The 13,060-nt window shown below is 33.7% G+C and overlaps 1 protein-coding gene across 7 annotated transcripts in view; it reads right to left on the bottom strand.

Annotated features, from left to right (window-relative positions):
• Nucleotides 1–13,060, bottom strand: part of CCDC148 (coiled-coil domain containing 148) — a 459,375-nt gene that overhangs the window by 353,358 nt on the left and 92,957 nt on the right. For 6 of the 7 annotated variants that reach the window (XR_010344597.1, XM_012454890.3, XM_064382740.1 and 3 more), the window contains 5 exons: nucleotides 7,730–7,833; nucleotides 3,449–3,531; nucleotides 3,087–3,238; nucleotides 1,835–1,930; nucleotides 1,572–1,753 (listed from right to left, as the gene is read on the bottom strand). Coding sequence is in view for 6 of the 7 variants with exons in the window: in XM_012454890.3 (XP_012310313.2) it covers nucleotides 1,572–1,753; nucleotides 1,835–1,930; nucleotides 3,087–3,238; nucleotides 3,449–3,531; nucleotides 7,730–7,833 (617 nt within the window). In the remaining variant the exon portion in view is untranslated. Of the gene's footprint in view, nucleotides 1–1,567; nucleotides 1,754–1,834; nucleotides 1,931–3,086; nucleotides 3,239–3,448; nucleotides 3,532–7,729; nucleotides 7,834–13,060 lie in introns of those variants that run through there. The other variant, XM_064382742.1, reaches the window with a different exon arrangement.

Genomic DNA, 13,060 nt, shown 5'->3' with positions numbered 1-13,060 from the left:
ACTTCCTTGCCATTTGCTAAGGTAAACTCCTCCCTATCGAGGAGTTGCTAACCTAGAAACACCATGATTTCAGTCAGCTTTCTCAGGGGGACAAGGTATCATTTGGGAGAGGAGATCCTGGGCCAGCCAACTTGTTTTAACTGAATAGGATCAGATTCACCTTCTTCACAGCTGCAGTTAATCAGCCTGATTATAATGCCCTCTCCACTATCAAACAAACAAATCCTCTTCCTCTTTCTTGATGAGTTCTAAAATCTCTTTAACAAGATTGGGACGGGGAGTGGAGGGAGAATGTTCATTTAACAATTGGAAACTTAACTGTAGTGCATGGTTGCATCAGTACTTCACTACGACTGAGTTCCAGTTAACACGTAATTAATCCATCATCAAGTGTAAATTACATATTATTAATTTATTTCTCAGCTTTATTGCAAGATAGGAGGGAAGAAAGGAGAGAGATGGGAAGCAAAGGCTCTCAGGAGACAAAAAGGTGTGTGATGGGGAGAAGCTAACCTCAGGAAAAGGGCTCCAACTTCACCTAGGATTGGCTCTATTCACTGACAGGTGTGCTGAGACAAACAGAAGCTACAACTGAAGAGTCTGGATCAGGAAGCTACCAAAGCAATAATTCTACTTGGTATAATTTAAGGCTTTTTTCCCCCGGTATTTATTTCTTACCAGTAGTAGTTTCATACAGAGGAGCTGCAATTAACAGGCAATTCATAAGGAATATAAACATTTGTCATATTCATTTTCTTCCATTCCAAAGTTATAAACCTTTTATTTTAATTTACTATAAATGTGTCCCTTCAGTAGTTTTCTTTTAAAATATACATTCTTTGGGGAAAATATTGAGGTCAATATCATAGCACACAAAGCTGTTTCTCTACAAAATGTCCCCTAGAAACTTTATATACACTATAAGGTAGAACGTTGATCTAGTTCAGAGTGGTGTATCTGGATTTGTCTTCTAAGTGAATTTTAACATAGAAGATGCTAGAGAAGATGACCACTGCTAAACTGAATTTTACATCACTGAACATTATATTTGCCATGCAGATGTGGATAATCATTCTTGGGAGAAAACTAGAAGTGTATTTCCTAAAAATGAAATTTAACACATAGAAGAAAGTATTTTAAAAATTTAGAAAACATACTCTGTGTTTATCATAGGATAAAATTACAGTCAATTACAAGTAACATAATTCTATGGGTACATTTTCCATTATATCAATTACTGCAGAGTAGCTTAATATCTTGAAATGAAAAGTTGTGGTTCCTGAAAATTCATGGTTGAAAACTATTTCTTACCTGTGTAGTGAAGAGCTCAATAAGAGATATTTTCATCATGTTTTAGCCTTATAATAATCGTTAAGAGCTATTATGTCAAGAATTTTTTTTTGAAAAACTAAAACCCTCTCCATTCAGCAAATAGTCAATCTAAAGATTTATTGATTATATTCCAATTACAGAGTAATTACACAGTAAGTTAGAAGTATAGTGACCCCAAACAAAAATAAAAAGTTAGTGTCAAAAGTCTACACAGGATTCAGTTAGTTTTATCTTATCACCTGTACATGTCTTCCAATTGCAAATCAAAGTGTTGAAGCTTCTTTTGATATTTCTGTGTAAACTTACAGAACTCACTAAGGATTGCTGATTTCAAATCAGGGTATGGGCATTCCAAGCTTTCTAATTCAATGGGCAGTTCACTAAGCTGGTTAGACTTTTCTTCCAAAGAATGATGTAGTATCTGAAAAAAGGTATACGATTATTTATTTAACATAAATAACAAATTGATAAACACATAAATTACTAGTCACATCACACTTGCCTTTATAGTCCAGTCTGAAAGATCATTTTCTATTCTCTGTTGCTCCAGGCTAAGTCTTTCAAAGGCAGCTTTCAATTGTTTCTTCACAAAGTCAACCTATAGGACATTTGGAAGAAGTAGCATGCAAATTATTACAATTCATTCAATTCTTATAAAGACACAAGAATTATTCTCAAAAGCCAATCAGTGATTAAGTTTAAAGACCTGTGGAAGAGAGTTAAAGAGATGCCAGCCAGGTAGGCAGTGCTCATCAGACAAATGAGCTGCAATGAGGTTTCCAGACATCCCAAAAATAAGCTCAGAAAGTACAGTGCGGTCACAGCCACTCTGCAGCCACATTTTTATTTTCTCTGTGGTAATGCAGAGAACTTACTAAATGTCTCTGCTCCAATCACCCCTTCCTTCTCTTGCACCCTTGCCTCTAATCGCCATCTGGGCATACATTTCTATTTTTTTTTTATTATTTATAAAAGCAAGATAACAACATTACAGAGTAACTGAAAAATAGAAAAATTTAACACCACCTAAATTTTTCTCAGACCTAGAACACCTATACTCAAGAAGCTTATGTTTAATTGAGGGGAAGCAGTAAACAAACTAATAAAAATATATGGGAAAGGGTCAGGAGCAGGAAGGCAATGTCAAAACAGGGTGGTGTGATAGGGAGTGACTGTGGCTTCTAAGCACAGGCCTCTCAGAGAAGAGGACATTTAAGCCAAGATCTAAATGGCAAAAAGTGACATCAATGGGACAGAGGAAATGGCCAGTACAGGAATAGGCCTGGCATGTGGGAGAAACAGAAAGACGGCCAGCCTGGGTGATAACTGAGCTTTTATGGGAAAGGGAGATTGTCAGTTAGGAGATGTGATTGAAGAAGCAAAAATCGGGCTGGGTGGATAGAAGGACTTATGTACTCACAGGAGCTCCTGGGAAATTTCAGCAGCAGGATGACTTAATCCCTTGCACTGGGGTAAGATCCCAGGATGCAATGGGAGGAGAGGCAAGAATGAAAGCCGGGAAGCCAGTTATGAGGCCACTGGAACATTCCAGGCAAGAAATGAGAGTGCCTGGACAGAGTTCAGGCATGTGTTTAAAATATTAGTGGACAGAATTAGCTGACCTATTTAAATATTAATTACATATTAATATGAATTAATTCACAAATCACACATGTTTGTTTCTTATCTCAAACTCTTCTAGTTGGAACAAAGATCAAATATTACATTATCGAAAATAAAGGTAACATACTAACCTCTTCCAATACTTTCATGGAGTTAAACTCAATATGTGGATGTGAATGCTGCAAAGTGTGATGCTGTCTGTATTTTAGATCTGCTCTCAGCTGCTGAATAGGATTTATCACATTTTTAAGATATGTGTGCCATTGTTCTGATAGCTCTTGCTCTATGGTGAAACAAAATTGAATCAGAGGAACACATTATTATTATTATTTTAAGTATCTCCAAGAACAGATCCTTAGAGTGCAGACTTATTTGGGGATTCCTTTAGAAAAAAACAAATGACAGTTAATATTAAAAGAACATGAAGTGAGTGGCCCATTCTCATTCTTCAAAATAAGACTCCCCTTTAAATATGGGATCAAAAAAATCTTACCAAAATGTGTAAGGTCACAAAGACATTCATTTCCAATGTTCTCTTCATTGAGAAGGGATTTTATTTCAGATTCCATTTTACATCTGAAATAGATGTGAGCTCAATAAATGTTATGATCATAAACATACATCTAGGTTTTAAAAAAATAACCAAAGAGATATTTAATCTAATGTGGCTTTGTCATCCGTTCATTTATTTAAACCATGTACTAAATTCTTAAATGGGTCCTTGCTAGACACTGAGTTAGATGCATAGGCTCAGGCAGAAGAAACAGCGGGAGCAAAGGCCAGCTCACAGCAGGTGCTGGCAATGCACATGGAGAGTGCATTGGGAAGCAGTGAAGGACAGCAAGCTGACCTCACCTCCCCATATCCGGGTTTCAGAAAGATTCCCAATGCAGCAAGATAGAGCAGAAGGAGATGTGAGCAATAGAGATGGAAGATGAAGGAGAAGGGGTCAGACAAACCTGGAACAATAAGGAGGTAATTTTAAAAGTTCAGAAATGATGAGACCCTGAATTATGGAGATGGAAGTAAAATTATATTGTATTTTTAATACACTAATTAGAGCAACAAATCTTCATGAGCTTATAAATATGTACAAATATTTTTTTGTATGTACATATGTATTTTTTTTTATGGAGTCTTGCTTGGTCGCTCAGGCTGGAGTGCAGTGGCACAATCTCGGTTCACTGCAACCTCTGTCTCTGGTGTTTAAGTGATTCTCATCCCTAAGCCTCCTGAGTAGGTGGAACTACAGGCATGCACCACCACACCTAGCGTGTGTGTGTGTGTGTGTGTGTGTGTGTGTGTGTGTGTGTGCATGTATCTTTAGTAGAGACAGAGTTTCACTATGTTGGTCAGGCTGGTCTTGAACTCCTGATATCAGGTGACCCACCCACCTCGACCTCCCAAAGGGCTGGGATTACAGGCATGAGCCACCATACCTGGCCTATGTATTTTTAAAATATAGTCAATTTTTAGAGTAAAACCATAACTAACTCTAAATGGGCATCCAAAAATATTATAATCTCCTCTTGCTTATGGCAGATTTGATTAAATCATAGAAAAAAGTTGAATCATGATTATTACAGTATTAAAATGGTATAAAATAAAAAAGCAACAATTATAACTTTAATACAATTATTATTTTTATTTTTCCAGATAAATTTCTAGCCCTCATGTACATGTATGTATATTGCACATGGCCATAACCATGGCATATTTAACATTTTATATTGTGGGAATTTTTTTGCCTAACACTAATTTTTTTAGATGTTTCTAAATAGTTTTCATAATTATCATTGTAATGACTCCACAGTATTCCATTTTATGTATATATAATTATTTTCTAAGCCAATTTACATGGGACAGGGTTTTGGTTTTTGTTTAAATGTATAAAGGAAGGGTGATATTGTAAACGAAACCTCACTGTCTATTTTTCCAGCAGGTAGTTTCTGCCAGAAATATTTTTAAGATCACATTTGCAACTGTTACATGGAGGATGAGTGCATAATCGTTGAGTCAAACCAGAAGTTATTCCAGAACAGATTTGTTTAACCAAAAACATAGCACTTAAAAACCATCTAGCTCGGCACCCAGAAAGTCATAACAGAACATACAAACTGCCAGAAAAATGAAGATATGGGTAATTTTTGATGTTCTGAGGAGACTGATTCTCCACCTAGAACTTTGGCACCTTCCTGGAAGGATAAGAACCTATACTAAGGTAGACACCTGAAGGCTCAAAAATGCCCTTCACTGGGGTGTCTTATCTGTAGGTGGTTGCACTGAGTAGATTAATATGTCATCTGGGCAAATGAGCACACAAAAACTCAAGGGAGTCTTTGTGGTACCAGAATGAAACAAGGGAGAAAGTGCCTCTGGGAAAGTGTATCAAAGACCTCAAGGGGTATAGTTTGATAAGGCATAACATATTTTAAATAAAACTGTATAAATGTAAATATTAAACATAATTTTACATTTGAAAATTTTGTGTAGTTTTCTTAGAACAGATTTCAAAAAATTAAAGGTTGGCAACATGTTTTCATTTTGTTTTTTTGTTGTTTTTACATATTGAGGGTCTCACGATGTTGCCCAGGCTAGCGTGCAGTGACTGTTCACGGGTGCAATCATAATGTACTGCAGCCTTGACCTCCTAGGCTCAAGTGATCCTCCTGCCTCAGCCACCCAAGTTGCTGGGACTACAGGTATGCACCATCACACCCTGACAAAACTTCTTTTGTTTTTGCCAGCAAGGCTAGACCAGCTGGATCTCAGGTGATGTAAACAGAACACTGCAGAAAAAAAGAAAAGCTACTCAACTCCAAGGTCATACAGCATAGAAGTTAGGGGCAAGTGTTCCAATCCTAGCTCTACACAGACTAGGTTATTTAGCATCTAAAAATAACTTTCATCATCTAAGACTCAGGATTCTCATCTGTAAAATTAGGATAGCAATGATGACTACTTTGTAGGGTCGTTGTAAGTATTAAGTGAGATAAAATGTGTAAAGGACTTAACATATTTGGTTAGTGAAAAATAATTGTGGTTTTTGCTCAACCTAAAACTACCTGGCACATATTAAATTACCTAACATACGTTAGGGCCATTATAGGCCCTTATCCTCTGCCTGCCTGAGATTCTTAAATGTAGTCTTTTACAGTAAGGCACAGAATCTTACTTATTAAAAGGAGATGTTGATTTCTAGAGGTTGACAAACACTGATAGGACTTTAACTACTTCTAATTTTTTGGTGGCCCTAAATTCTCCACAAGGTAGTCATTTCTCTAACTTATCTCCTATTGCTGTTAGTTTTTAGTTGCACCGAACACATATTGAAATTAACCTTTATTCTAGAATAACACAGAAACTTATCCTGGAATTCTTCATTTTGTCCAATTTTCAGCCCTTACAAATTCTGAGACACTGAGACGTTAAGGTTATTATTACTTAAATGTTCCTCACTTCCATTTTCTTTGTGTCATTCTAGGTCAGCCAAAAGAATTATTTTCCATAATTATATGTATTCACCTCTTCTACCTAGCTTAAGAACAACTTAATATACGCATTAAAAAAGATGTGGAATAGCCAAGATTAAAAAAAAACAAAAACAAAAGAACTTTTCCCAGTGTCTTCCTTTACATTTGAACTTGCATCGTGGAACACTGTAATTAAATCTTCCTAATGGCTTTCCTTTTTATCATGTTTCAAGTTTTGCAGATTTTCCAAAAATAAATTCTCAATAGCCTCAAACATTCTCTCCACAAAAGGTGATTTTTTGTGGGATAAGATGGGTCTAATTTTATTGTTTTTATAGTATATGTATGGTGATGAAGTCCATATAACTTTTTTTTGGTTTTAAGTTACAACATAATGTAACACCATTTTCAATTATAAGCCTTCTGTTTCACATAGAGGAGTCACCTGCCAGAATAAGAAACTCATCAACATGAAAACACCTAAAAGTAAATAGTATTTAGAAACTTTACTTAAAATAAGACCATAGAAATTACCTCCTGTGAGGTAATTTAAAAGCATTTAAATAAATGCTTTAAAATGCACATTTTAAAAGCACACTTTATAAATATCATCATTAAAACAAGTATATATGCTATGAATGAAGAAGAAACACATTTGCCTTCTCTTTCACCTTGACCTTTGCAAAAAACTATTTTTTCAAAGATTATAATTAAGATCAACTATAGAATCAATATTTCATTTTAATTTATCTTTAAGTGAATGTTGGAAATAATAAGTCAAAAATCAAAATTGAGTAAGTTAGTCATGATGCAATTATATCTAGAAACGATTCATGACTTGAACTCCTTGTTCATTAGTTCATACATGTATTAAAGGCATTTACATCTCTCCTGTGTATTCTACTATTTAAAAATGAATATGATGAGATGTTTGCCCTTGATAGGATGTTTACCACTTTACAGGGAAGAAAAAACATGTAACCAAAACATTATAATCCAATATGCTAAGTATAATAAAGGTAAATACTAAACACAAGTATGACAGTGGGAGTGTGGAAGTGACTGGCACATACAGAAGATGATCTTTTTTCCGACAGGAAGCAAAAGCCATATTAATATATTCACTGGATTTCAGATTAAGCTGAGGAAATGAAAGGATTTTAATTTGACTCACATTCAAATTGTAACTTTAAATTTTTATTGTAATGGTTAATTAACATGGAACGTTATAGAACATCTGAAAAGGTAAGTGCTAGTCCTAGTAATTCCTACGTGTTCTTACTATTTCCCCCATTTCTTACCTGACTTCATTCAGCCTCTGGTATTCCTGCCACCACACTTGCTTGTGTTGTTTTACTAGTGTTTGTTCTTTGGATATCTTTGAAGTCAACATTGCTTTTCTGATCTAGATTTAGAGGAACAAAAGAAGAGCAAGTTCAAAGTTTTCAGAATGTGTTTTCCATAACAGAAATGTTTAATCTGAATTTTCTAAGCTAAATAGTTCCTCTTTTTAAATTCTTACCAGTGCATCTTCTAACACAAAATCTACCTAAAATAAATTTGATTTTTAAAAGCAGGGCGGAGAAAGAAAAATGGTTTGGAATACTAACCAATTTAAGAACTGTTTTTAATGTACTTATTAAAACAAAGGTGAAGTCATTCTATTTTCCATACATGAAATGAATAATACCTTAATTCAAATAACGCCAGAAATTTTTTCAAGAAGTTTCATTTCTCCCGTTTTGGATTTATCTTCCCTGTCAGGCATCACAAGCATCTTTATTTACATTTTTGGAGGAGAATATTGAATGTATGAGAAGTTAAAAGATGTGGTCAAGATTATAAAGCTCATAAACATCAGAGTAACAAAGAACCTTGGTGTTTAGATTGTTTTGTATCTGATCCCTCAGCATGAGATGGGAAAGATTCATTGGATACGTTTTTAGAAGGCCTGGCTTCAATACTTACTAGAAATATGACTTTGAACACACAATTTTAATCTTTCAACTCTATGTATGTCTTTGTAAATAAAATTTCTTAATTTAAGCAAATATTTATTTAAAGATACTTAAATATCAAAAAATCATGTAGCATTGAAATGTAAATTTTCAACTAAACTTAATTTTTCCTCAATTTTATGACTTTTCAAAAATATAGTACATAATTAATGCTTTGGGTTTCTGCTGAAAAGTTGTATCAGCCCTGGATCTGTTTGCCTTAGATCCATTTCTGGCTGTTTGCCTGATCTGCTCCATCTCACAGAGCAGCCTGTGTTTCTCAGGCACCCCTGTCAGTTGGCTTCAGCCAAAGCAAGACACTGGGATGGGAGACTGAAGGCAGGGAAGAAAGGAGAAGCTGAAGGATTACGTCATCTTGCCTTCTGTACTCTCACAGGGTCTCCAGGAGCATTTGCATGGTATCATTGCTCCAACTTTTCTCTGGGCAGTTCCACTACGGTTCCAACTATCTCTGGGTAACCTCACCCCATGGAATGTGGCACGGCCTTGCTTCTTCTGTATGTCCCCCCGACCTACAGATGGCAGTGATTTCCTGTACTTGTCAATCTCTGTATTGCCTCCCAGTCCTCTGTCTTCTCAGTGCTACCACCTACATACCCATTTTCCTACATTAAAAACCACTCTACTCTAAATCCTCAAGTGATGTCTGTTCCCTGGTTAGACTCTAACTTATACTCATGCATACTCCGAACTCACGTATTCCATATTAACAATTTTAAACTACAAAAGTGTAAATCAGAAACTTGATGAAATATGCATATTTCATAATTTCTCTGCTGTTAAAGTACTTAGTACCCTAAAAGCTTTAAAAAATCAATACTGGAGATATAAAGACTTCAGAAGACAAGTTCTAAAAAGGAATCTTTACAATGCATGCTATTTCCAGCTGTCATTCACTGATTACTTTAACCTTGAGTATATCTTTCTGCTGTTCTGGTTACTGATTCAAAATTAGGGGTATAAGAAAACAAATTAACCCAAAGATTACTTTTAAAAAATACGAAGTCAAAGTCATATATTTTCCTAAGAAGGTCTTAAGAGTGCTACACTTATAAAAGTACGGAGGAAAGTACATTTTTAAAAGCACAGGAAACACTCAGCAGACTCTATTTTATGTACTAAAAAAATACAAGCACACAGTATTTCTAAAATCTGACATTTTAGTGTTTGCTTTAAGAATCCTTAAAACTCATTCCAGCCATTTACCATACACGGTCTCTAAAGTTTGTTGCAACAGATACAATTTTTAAAATTAGATTTCTTTGGCATATTTTATCCATGTTGTACAAAAAATTAAAATACATTGGTGAAAGACAGGGACACATTTTTATAGTTTGAAAAAAATCAATGCTTTCGCCTTTGGGCCCAGGGAAAGGCCAATTAAGTAGACTATAAAAGTCAAAATAAAGCTACTATTTTTCACTAGACAATTCCAATATTTTGCAGAACATACTGATTTTTTTTTAATAAATTCACTCATTGATTCCACTTCTATCCTCGGGCCAAAAATGAAGAAAAATAAGTCTTAAAAAGAACAGAAAGATTTAAAGTTATGCTTTTACCAGCAGAGAGATGTCTAGGTGATTCCAATTCATTTTACTGGGCAATACACCATATGAAGTCAATACTTAAGGTGGATGATAATTTGTGCAGAATGCTGATGATTTAAAAATACTCTGGAAAAATGATAAAATAATGAATTCATAAAAGAATCAGAAACCAGTGGTTTCCTGTGTATGGCTTATTGTGTTGGTCCAAGACAATAAAATCCTAAATAGGTACCTTGAAATATTACAAAATTCCTTTGAACCAGAAGATCCATCTTTTGAGACAGATGTCAGTAACTAGTAGACAATTAGATGGTGGTTACATGTATGTATATGTTTGCCAAATTTCACTGGGATGTACCCTTAAGATTTATACATTTTACTATATGTAAGTTATAACTCAATAACGAACTGTTAACATAAATAAAAAGAAAAAAACAACTAAAGTCAGATGCAATTTCTCATTTATCAGGTTGGCAGAAACACAAATGTTTAAGAAAACGCTCTGTGAGGCTACAGAAAGCATGCTCTGTCTCATATTGCTAGTGGAAGTACAAAATGATACAACCTCCATAGAAGAGAATTTGGAGATGTATCACAAGATTTCATATGGATTTATCCTGTGACCTAGCAACCTCATTTATAGAACTCCATCTTAAAATTATACTGGCAAAAGTATAAAAAGATATATGCACAAAGCTGTTTACTGTAACACCATTTGTAATAAAAAAAGATTGGAGCACAAAACTTCCATCAATAAGTGTTCTTGTCAAAATAAATTGAACTTGAATCTGATCAAGTCTCTAAATATAACTACCAATTTGCTGGAAATACAAGAAACAGAAAAGCATGTTAAATGGCACCACTAGGATGTAATCTGCATAATTCAGACTATAATAAATACAATTTCTTCAAAAAATAAATTACAAAATACAAAAGGATAGAGGAGGAAATCTTTAAAAATTAAAACCAATTATAATGTACAGATCATATATCGATGCTGATCTGAATAAACTTTAAGAAAAAATTTTTGAGATAATCAAGGAAATTTAACACTAAAAATTATTAAGACATTTACATTTTTAGACATGGTAATAGTATTGTAAGGCTTTAAATAGTCTCTACTCTTTTAGCAATACATGTTGAAATATTTATGAGTGAAATATTATGATGTCTGTGATTTGCTTCAAAACAATCTGGCACGGGGTGGGGGTGGTTTGTGGATAGGAGTATAGAAAACAATGGCCAAATGTTGATCACTGTTGAAGCTGAAGAATGTGACTTGGAGATTCACTATACTATTCAATCCAATTGTGCATATGTTCATAATTTTCTATACTATAACATTTTTAAAAAGAGTAATAGATCCTTGAGTTGGACAAGAAGTTTCTAAGCAAAGAAATTCAAATTTAAAAATATTTGCAAAGATCTCTTTTGTAGTTAATACACTGGAAATGAACAATTACATACAATGTACCAAAATTTGTCTCAGTTTTTAGCCCAACTCTATTATTTGTCTTCAGGTTCAGTCTCAGCCTTTGAAAGACTACATTACTGACTATCCACTTCAGTCTTATATGGCTGGCATCCCAGAAACTACGCATGATCAATGACACTGTGATTTTATAGATGACCATCACATCATAGTATCAGTAGTACAAATCAGACAGGTAGCTAAGTATTCTAGTTGTAACTTGAAGCTATAATCTTCTTATGTGCTTTAAATGTTAACATTTTATCATTTTATTGTAATATGTTTTTATATTTAATATTGCCAGAGAAAAGTGAAGTAATAATTAACAATGATTATTAAAACTGTTAATTACATGTGTTAAAAAAAGAGTGCATTTAAATACTAACACAAACAGGGAAATAGTCTGATAATTAATACAAATATTAAGAGAGAATGTGTTAGCTATGTAACATTAAGAATAATATATTCTTTTTGAGCCTATATATATTTTTAATTCAAATAATATATTAAAGAATAACATACTATTATAATCATGGTTCTAGTCAGTGTGGACTGTTTGATATCTTAGCATTCATAACATTAAAAAAAAACCTTTGAGTTCTATTTAATTTCTAGTTATTTAATTCCATTTAAGCCATGAGTCTTTTAAGAAAAAGTTCTATTTGGCAATTGTTCACAACTTACAAGAATAAATTAAAAGCAAAATGTCAACTTGCCACCTCCAAATTAAATGAGAAGGGAAGACTCCAAAAAATAATGTACAATATTACCAATGCATCATCCTTAATCCAGATATAAAAAAATGAAAACTGCATGAAGAAAAAAAAGCAAGTGTTAGAAAATGATGAAGTACCTAGGACACATTTTGTTCTAACTGAAATTCAAAACAACAGACATTCTGAAATGCTTTAAAAGGATAATTCCTTATCATCAGGAATCTACAGAGACTAAAAATGGAAGCAAAAGCTTGTCAAAATGATTGCTACAGACTGTGAACCATTTTCATTAGTTAAAGACAAGGGATTTTTTGAGATTTGCCAAGCTATGAATCCCAGGTACACAGTTATTTCTAGAAAAGCTTACTCCTGAATTATATTCCACTATGAACAAAAAGATTAGTGATGTTACTTAAAATGCCAGTTGAATGTGAGCATCTGTTTAACCTCACAAATATGTAAATACAGTGATCACAGTAGCAATCTAGCAGCTGACAGTGCTGAGAAATTATTGTTCCTGCACTTAATATCAAACTATAGAAACCACAATAATAATGAAAAATATGAAATATATTTATTCTTTCATAATGAGTCTATCACCAAAGAGAAATTCACTTTGACAAAATACTGATTTTGTCATCAGCCATTCTATACTCAGCCAAAATGTCTTCTTTGGTACATCTGTGATGAATGGATGGTATTAGAAATATAGGTGTGTATATATATTCATATATATGTATTTATATATATATGTATATATATACACACATATTATATATATATACATATATATGTATATACTCTAATACTGACAAGGGTGTAGAGAATACATTTGTGTGGTATCTTTATTAAAACAATACCTTGGGAAAGAAATTTG

The sequence above is a fragment of the Aotus nancymaae genome, unplaced genomic scaffold, assembly GCF_030222135.1.
Source record: "Aotus nancymaae isolate 86718 unplaced genomic scaffold, 86718_ANA_hifiasm-v0.15.2.pri h1tg000029l, whole genome shotgun sequence".
Classification (NCBI taxonomy): domain Eukaryota; kingdom Metazoa; phylum Chordata; class Mammalia; order Primates; family Aotidae; genus Aotus; species Aotus nancymaae.
This window is presented reverse-complemented; position numbering and strand designations above follow the sequence as displayed.